The sequence below is a fragment of the Malus domestica genome, chromosome 17, assembly GCF_042453785.1.
Source record: "Malus domestica chromosome 17, GDT2T_hap1".
NCBI lineage: Eukaryota > Viridiplantae > Streptophyta > Magnoliopsida > Rosales > Rosaceae > Malus > Malus domestica.
Window position 1 is genome coordinate 11,307,025 of NC_091677.1, and position 9,700 is coordinate 11,316,724.

The 9,700-nt window shown below is 37.6% G+C and overlaps 1 protein-coding gene across 1 annotated transcript; it reads right to left on the reverse strand.

Moving 5' to 3' along the window:
* Positions 1-7,513: 7,513 nt before the first annotated feature.
* Positions 7,514-8,140, reverse strand: LOC103432171 (7-deoxyloganetin glucosyltransferase-like). Its single transcript, XM_070816989.1, has one exon. The coding sequence runs from the start codon at positions 8,138-8,140 to the stop codon at positions 7,514-7,516; it is 627 nt and encodes a 208-aa protein (XP_070673090.1).
* Between the last annotated feature and the right edge of the window lie 1,560 nt (positions 8,141-9,700).

Genomic DNA, 9,700 nt, shown 5'->3' on the forward strand with positions numbered 1-9,700 from the left:
TTGTGTGTTTGCATCGCGGTGCAGCGTGTTTACAGTGCTAGTAGTGAGCTACTGTTCAACATACATGTGGTTTAAGTTGAATGGTAGTCCATTTTATTGTATTTGAATTTAGAGAGATCAATGTTTTAAAAAACTAGCCTTGGGGCTCGCCTAGGGCACCTTTGAGGTTGGGCGCAAAGGCTAACGCCTCTGTTTTGCTGGAGTGGGCGGAAGGCGGTGGAAGGCGTCGCCGGCTAGGCGGCGGAAGGCGCCTCCAGAGCTACCTAGGCTTGCCTCAGGGGAATTTTTTATTTTTTTTCACTCCCAAACCCAAATTTTGGGTAGGGTTTTAACTGCCTCATACATCTTCCTTGCAATATCGTCTCTCTGCCTTTTTTCTGATTTTTTTTTTATATATAATAGATGTGTGTGCTGTCTGCGTGCATTGTTATATGTGTGCTCATTGTGCTTTTCATCCTCTATTATATATATATATATAAAATATAATATATGTATATATAATATATAATATACGTGTATATATGTGTGTGTGTGTATTTGTAATATTTGTGTGTGCTCAGGGTGATTATTGATTAATAATCTTTTTTTTTTAATATAATATATGTTGTTGTGCTAGGATAGCACTAAACCCGTTGGAACCAACTTAAGCTAACCCACAGGAAATATATCAAATGGAATGCAAGAACAAAATATAAAAGAACACCAAGATTTTAACGAGATTTCTTAACAATCAGTGTAACTGGAGTACGTCCTTGGAGCAGTAGGAGCTCATCCAATAATCCACTATCAACCAAATGGGAGTTTACAAAGTGTTGGCAAGCTCACAACCCAAAAACCCGAATACAACCAATAGCTCTCACACACCAAAGAAACAAATAGAGAAAGAAATATTGTGAATAATTTCTTCTCTATATAAAGCTCAAAGCTATTACAACAACAACTACCTTGGTGAGTGATTACTAACCAAAGAGAAGAGCACCTTCTTCTTCTTTTTCTGCTCTCAGTTTGTTGTTTTCTGCAGCTGCCTTTGCTTTCTCAAAGATGGGCTTCTAAATCAGAGAATGGTGTACTCTACCTCTCTCACTTCCGTATGCTCACATTCATCCATCATAAAACACCCAATAAACAAAACCAATAATAAGGCTACTTGCTAGCCTTTACCTCTTTTTCTACAAACATCATCATAACCTTTTTTTCTTTTCAACAAACATAATGATGTTGTCTACCTCCTTTTGTTTATTTTATTTAGCCAAAAGTTGGCCACTTGGCCACTAATTCAACAATCTCCACCTTGGCCAAATTTCGAAAATGCCATGATAAGCCAACCAACACAATCAACACAAAAATTACTCCCAAACACTAGTAAGAGAACAACTCATGCCGAGTCAAATTCTCCAAAACTCCTACTGCTCAATGCCTTCTTTATATAGGCAAAATGTGAGCCAAGTTTAAGCAATGAACAAACTTAGCTACACCAACAATCTTAGTCAACATATCAGCGGGGTTGTCTTTAGTTGGAATTTTCTGGAGAATGATTTCCCCTTCACCAACAATTTCATGAACAAAGTGATAACGCACATCTATGTGCTTGGTCCTCGCATGATGAACCTGATACTTAGCCAAATAAATGGCACTCTAACTATCACAATGTACCTCCACCTACTTCTGATCAACCCCCAAATCTCTAATCAGCCCATGTATCCAAATGGCCTCTTTTATAGCTTCAGCAACTGTCATATATTCAGCCTCTGTAGTAGACAAGGCAATAGACGACTGCAAAATGGACCTCTAACAAACTGGCCCCTTAGCCATAATAAACACATAGCCTGTAGTAGACTTCCTTCCATCCAGATCACTTGCAGAATCTGAATCAACATAACCAACTGCAAAATGACTAATACCAGAGTCATCTCCCTCAAAGCATAAACCAACGTCTCGAGTACCATGGAGATACCTCAATATCCACTTAGCTGCTTGCCAATGCTCTTTACCTAGATTATGCATATATCGACTCACCATGCCAACTGCATGAGCAATATCCAGTCTAGAGCATACCATTGCATACATCAAACTACCAACCAAATTTGCATATGGTATATTTTTCATTTGCAGTTTCTCTTTATCAGTTTTAGGACATTGTAGAGAACTCAATTTAAAATGAGGAGGCAAAGGGGTACTAACCGGTTTGGTTGAATCATGAACTCCAAACTTCCGAATCAACTTCTCAAGGTATTTTCTTTGATTCAAACTGACCAAACCCATCGCTCTATCTCTAGTGATCTCCATGCCCAGGATCTTCTTCGCTTCACCAAGATCCTTCATCTCAAACTCATTCTTCATTTCCTTCTTGAATTTCTCAATCTCTTCAACATTCTTTAAGGCAATCAACATATCATCAACATATATCAAAAAATAAATGAAGGACCTATCTTACAACTTCTTGAAGTACACACAATGATCATATTGACTTCTAGAATAATTTTGGCCTCTCATAAATTTATCAAACCTCAAATACCATTGCCTTGGAGATTGCTTCAAACCATAAAGTGATTTCTTCAATTTGCAAAACAAATTCTCCTTCCCTTTCACTGTATACCCATCCGGTTGACACATATAGATCTCTTCATTCAAATCACCGTGTAGGAAAGCCGTCTTCACATCAAGTTGCATAAGCTCAAGATCATATTGTACAACAAGAGCTAACATAATGCGAATTGAGGAGTGCTTCACAATCAGAGAAAAGATTTCATTGTAGTCAATGCCCTCCTTTTGTGCATACCCTTTAGCAACTAATCTTGCTTTGAATCTCACATTGCTTTTCTCATCAGCATCTTCCTTCTTGGTATACACCCATTTGCAACCGATAGCTTTCTTGCCCTTAGGCAATTTAGATAACTCCCAAGCCTTGTTTTTCAAGAGAGAATTCATCTCATCACCCATGGCATTGCACCACCTCTCCTTCTCCTCACTCTCAATGGCTTCCTCGAAATTGGATGGAATATCATGAATGATAATAGGAAAAGCAAAAGCAACATAGTCACTATACCGAGCCGGCTTGGTAATTTGTCTCTTTCCTCTGTTCTTGGCAATAGACTCTTGAGGTGAAACTTGCTCTTCAAGTTTAACTTCTTCAACATCCTCATGGTCTCCAACTTCTTCACTTGTAGTGACTTCGACATCAGTGGAAATAGGATTTGAAGTACCAGAGGCAACTTTCTCAAGCTCCACCTGTTGGACATCTTTCACATTCTTCTCAAAGTCTTTGTACATACTTTCTTCATCAAATGTCACATCTTTACTGATTACAAGTTTCTTCATTTCTGGGCACCACAACCGGTAACCTTTGACACCACTACTAAAACCAAGAAAGATAGCATTTTTGGCTCTAGGATCAAGTTTATTTTCAGTTACATGAAAATAAGCAGGTGAACCAAAAATATGAATATAATCATAATAAGTGGAAGGTTTTCCAGTCCATACCTCTATTGGTTTCTTACCCTAAATAGCAGCTGAGGGTAACCGGTTGATGATGTGACATGCATAAGTAACTGCCTCTACCCAAAATGACTTGCTCAAACCCGACTAAGACAACATACATCTAACCTTCTCAAGCAAGGTTCGATTCAATTTTTCTGCAACTCCATTTTGTTGTGGAGTTCCCCGAACACTGAAATGTCTCACAATCCTTTCCTCTTTGCAAACTTTAAAGAAAGGGTCGGATGTGTATTTACCACCATTATCCAATCTCAAAATCTTAATCTTTCTCCTAGTCTGGTTCTCAACCATTTTCTTCCAACTCAAGAAAATGCTTAATATCTCACTCTTGTGCTTCATAGTGTAGACCCAAGACCTTCTTGAATAATCATTAACGAAGGTTACGAACCAATGTCTACCACTCAAAGAGGGAGTCTTTGTAGGACCCCAAACATCCAAATGCACATAATCAAGAATGCCCTTCGTCTGATGTACTGCAGTACCAAACTTCACTCTAGTTTGCTTTCCCAAGACACAATGCTTGCAGAAATCAAGCTTACAAGTCGTGGCACCTTTTAGAAGACTTTTTTTCACAAGCCCTTGTAAAGTTTTCTCACCGGCATGGCCTAATCTTATATGCCACAATCTAGTAGTATCTGAATCAGATGTGCCCATATTTTTTTAGACTACAGACGCTTCACTTGTCACGGTGCTTCCTTGCAATAGATACAAATGACCACATCGAGGAGCTTTCATCACAACAAGTACACCATAAGTAACTTTCAATGTCTGCCCATTTGAATGAAACCTGAAGCCCTTGGCTTCTAAAGTTCCCAAAGAAATAAGATTTTTCTTCAAATTCGGTACATACCGAACACCTGTCAACTCTTTAACCATGCCATCATATAACTTCAAATGAACTGTACCAATCCCTTTTGTTGTGCAAGGATTGTCATCTCCCATGAACACAACACCACCATCAAACTCTTTCAAGCTTGAAAACCAATCCTTGTGAGGAGTCATATGATGAGTACAACTCGTATCCAACACCCACTTAGTAGCACAATCAAATGATGAGGAAGTGATTAAAGCAAAATCAGAAAAGTCTGTTTCAACCTCAGCAACATTAGCTTCAAAACTTTCTTTGCCTTTGGTCTTCAACCTAGGACAATCTTTCTTCCAATGGCCCTTATTATGACAAAAGGCACATTCATCCCTTTCCAAGGTTTTTCCACCTTTAGAGTTTCCTCTAGGTCGAGAGTGTGATTTTTTCCTACTAGAAGAGGATCTCCTCTTCGATGATCTATCTCTAACAAATAAAGCTTCAGAGGTACTATCATGATTTTTATCTCTATGCCTCATTTCATAATTCATCAAGGCATTTGACACATCTTCAAATTTCATAGTTTCTTTACCATGCATAATAGTGGTAACAAAATGCTCATAAGAGTCCGGCAAGGAATTCAACAATATTAAGGCCTTTTCTTCATCCTTAATATCCTCATCTAAATTTAACAAGTCGGCAATCAACTTATTAAAAGCATTAAGGTGTCTAATCATTTTTGTACCTTCTTTGTATTGGAAGCGGTAGAGCTTTTTCTTCAAGTGTAGCCGGTTCTCTGCAGTATTCGTCATATACTTGTCTTCCAATTTTTGCCATAACACACTTGCTACTGTCTCCCGCATCACAAAATACTTCTGAGTTTTTGCAAGGCATAACCGAATTGAAGAGCAAGCCCACAAATTTAATTTCTCCCATTCTGGCTTCGACATAGCTTCTGGCTTCTCTCCTAGAGTGGCAAGTAGATCTTGTTGAGCCAACACATCTTTGACCTCACATTACCATATCCCGAAGTTGTTTGTGCCGTCAAACTTTTCCACTTCGAACTTTGCATTTTGCACTGTAGTTCTTGCAAACCCGGAGTTGCTTCCAAAAGGATTCTCATCTTGCCCGTTTGACATCTTTGGCAACTAGACAGTACCCAAGAGCAACCAGTGCTCTGATACCAATTGTTGTGCTAGGATAGCACCAAACCCGTTGGAGCCAACTTAAGCTAACCCACAAGAAATATATCAAATGGAATGCAAGAACAAAATATAAAAGAACACCAAGATTTTAACGAGGTTCCTCAACAGTCAGTGTAACTGGAGTACGTCCTTGGAGCAGTAGGAGCTCACCCAATAATCCACTATCAACCAAATGGGTGTTTACAAAGTGTTGGCAAGCTCACAACCCAAAAACCCCAATACAACCAATAGCTCTCACACACCAAAGAAACAAATAGAGAAAGAAATATTGTGAATAATGTTTTCTTTATACAAAGCTTAAAGCTATTACAACAACTACCTTGGTGAGTGATTACTAACCAAAGAGAAGAGCACCTTCTTCTTCTTTTTCTGCTCTCAGTTTTTTGTTTTTTGCAGCTGCCTTTGCTCTCTCAAAGATGGGCTTCTAAAACAGAAAATTGTGTACTCTACCTTTCTCACTTCCGTATGCTCACATTCATCCATCATAAAACACCCAATAAACAAAACCAATAATAAGGCTACTTGCTAGCCTTGACCTCTTTTTCTACAAACATCATCATAACCTTTTTTTCTTTTCAACAAACATAATGATGTTGTCTACCTCATTTTGTTTATTTTATTTAGCCAAAAGTTGGCCACTTGGCCACTAATTCAACATATGTGTATGCTGAGTATATATATTAAAAAATTTAGGTCCCGTGAAACTTTGCCTCACGTCTAGGCTGGGTTATCCTTCGGATGCCTCGCCCATGCCTCACGCTTTTAATACATTGAGAGAGATCAAGTAAATTCAAGGAGATGTGAAAGAAAGTAGGCATTCATTGCAATATAGAAGACAGCAAAACAGCTGCTACTTGATCACGAGTTCACTTTTCTCCTAGAAAAAGAGAAATGTGTACAATAATGTTAGTGTTAGGAAAATGCTTTAAGATAATTTTGTTAGTGATTTACTTTAAAATCAAAGCCGACCGGCAACTAGTGGAACCGGACTTAGTGGACTTCCTGTTCTTGTGTTATTTTGCGTTACAGAATCACTTTTAGCTTTTTGGTATATTACTAAAGGCAAATGATAAACGCACTCTTTTTTTCTTCTACACATATATAGGGGTGCGTTAGCTCCCATTGCTAAAATATTCCGTAAGCATTTCAATTTTCGTAGTTTACATGTATATTAGTTCTTCAAGTACTGCTCTCCTGAGGAACAAAGGTACATAGAGCTATAGTTCCAGGTCATTATTCTTAGAGGACAGTTGTTGCTAAGTAGAGAGCCAGCCAACATTCTATCCCATTGTCCGCAGTAAACCTATTGATTTCTTCTTCTCCTAACCAACAACTCTTCTCTAAGCACTAGTGACTAGGCCATTTAGTCAATTTCCTCAAGTAGTTGGCCTGTTTTCATGGTTTCTTGGCTTTTTATTATTTTTCACTCTTCTAAATTTTATTGTTTTTTAGTTTCTTCTACTACTAGTTCAGTAGTTTGCTACGTCTTCTAATTTCTTCTTCTTCGTATACTTTTCTCTGAGCTCCAAAACCACGAAGTAGCATAATAGCGTTGTTTCTTTTCATATTCAAGAACTTCATTCAAGTTCTTTTGCTACAAGTGTTAGTTATATTAAAATATTTGGAATGTTTTGATAGGTTATTTTTGAAAACGTCATTACAACAATGACATGCTATTGAAGTTCGCAGAAATCTTTTTATTATGGCTAAAAAAAAGGTAAATTAGTTAGCCTAAAGCTTCAGCCTGGCCGATTAAAAATTCATAGCTCCATCCCTAACACACGCGCCTACTCAATTCAGTAATAAGCAACAATGCGCTAGTTCTTCTATTCATGTCGATACTGTTGGACTTGCAATCAAAAATTTCCATGACAAAGAAGATCAATTTAACTAAAACAATAACCAAAAAGAACTGAAGTTGTAGTAGCAGGATAAACACGTTGCTAGTTCTTTGCACCAGTAACATTTAGGCATGCAATACATGTTTCTTCTTAGTCCTTATGCAGAGCATCTAGATCTTTTTAAACTGAATCGATTCACTAATTTTTCTTAAGTTTGCAGATGAAGAACCGTGTGGACCAGTGGCTTGCTCTGCCAAATTTTTCCACTCCATGGCCTTATTCTTCATACGCGTACCCTTCTCTCCCTCCATTAACTCTCTAACAAGCTTCTCAACATCATCTCTCTTTACATTTTTATCAATCTCCATATCAATGCCCCATTGTTTGCAAGTACAGTGACAGTTTGTTTGCTGATGAACAGCAAAGAATAGCCAACACCGCATAGGCACTCCTGCAGACGCACTTTCCATTGTCGAATTCCAACCATTGTGTGTCAAAAATCCTCCAACTGATGGATGGTTAAGGACTTGCTCTTGAGGGCACCAACTCGCTATTAGACTTCCTCCCTTAGTTTCACCCACAAACTCGGGTGGCAAAATTGCTGATTTACCAACTACCAAGTCAGGTCTAATTACCCAGAAGAAAGAAACCTTGCTATTTGCTAGTCCCCAACCAAATTCCACAAGTTGTTCCGAGGGCATGACCATTATGCTGCCGAAATTCACATAAACAACTGAGTTTGGAGCCTTATCGTTCAGCCATTCGAGGCACTCATGTTTCTTCTCTCCAATCTCCATAGGCTATCCCATGGACTTCAAAGGGTGTTGCGGATTGTTAATATCATTTTTCTAGAGGAAGTTATGGCCGTTTTAACACTGAAAGGTTCACAAGAGGCTGAACAATTTATAACTATAATGAAAGTAATAAACCCAATAAATTTAGCAACCAAAACTGATGCAGTCAAGAACAAGCCAGCTGACACCTATTCAAATATCAAAGGAAATGGAATTAAAGATGAGGATTAAGAGGGAGTAATTGGCATAAAGGATGCCCAAAGAGTTACAATTGTTTAACCATTTTCCTCACTTATTGTCATCACTAAATTGCTATTAGTGGGGGGGCGGGAGTTATTGAAATGATGCAGCAAGAATTGGTTTAAAGGAGCATTAGGGGAGGAAATAAAGGGCAGCTTTTACATATATAAATTTTGAAAAAGAAAAAAAAACTGCAGGTTGCAATGGAAAGGAAGGAAAAAACACAAGGCATCAGCGTTGGAAAGCAATAATGGTGGAAGGAGGAAATCTTGACATTCTCTTCTTTCGGTTTTATCTTCTCAAACTCATGTCTTTCTTTTGGTTTTATTTAAGGATTATGTGTAACTAATTTTTAGAAGTTAGGGGCTGTTTTGAAGCCCCGAATATGATTGCAAGTCTGTTATGACATTTCGTTTGAATTACTTTTATGAATGGAAGAAAATTGGTTCACTACTTATGTCAGTGATGAATTCTTTATGTGTTTTCTACGGATGCATACTTGGTAAGCATATCTAGAATTCTAATGCTGTAAATATGTGTGTGCTTGCCCTCATCAAATGAGGACCAATATATGTTCTAGAGTAGCTCTTGTTAATTGCGATTAACACATGAACCAATTTCTAGGATAAGTAAGACAATGCTAGTACTTACGATGCCTTGTGATAACTCAAACTCTTTATGTTCTTAATGATTTCTACTTGTTAAATCTATGAACACACCATTCTAGATTGCATGTTAGGGACTAAGTTAAGTTGAAAACGCCATTCTCTTAACATACTACATAAGAAAGAGTAATAGGTTGAGTTCAAACATTGAGCCAACTTGAGCATCTTCATTTGAAAATAAAAGGATTTTGAATGAAACATAAAATATTTGCATGATTATTTGGTGGTGGATAGCAATTCCCCTAACTCGTTTTTCTTAATTTGTGAGCTGCTTAAAATATGTTTTTGTCCTGTTTTTGTTCGATTTATTTAAATAGCAAATCAACTCGAAAAATTTGTGTGAGTGTAGCTCTGTGTGTCTAGTGTCTTCATATAAAATTTTGTAGACTTTAGATAAGTGTAAGTTGGTCTAATAATTATTTTTCGATGGCTAGTCAGTAGGGACAGTACCCCAGTTTTTGTGACATTTTAAGTAGTCAGATAAAACAATCTTCTGCAGGAAAGACCCTTATTTTCATATGTTGCAATTGACAAATCTTATTGTTAATAAGGAAAATCAATAGGATATTTGTGTGCTACTTTGTGGTGTGCTTTGAATCCTATCAAATTTTTGGCACCGTGTTGCCGGGGATTGTTATTTCTAATTACTTATTTTTTT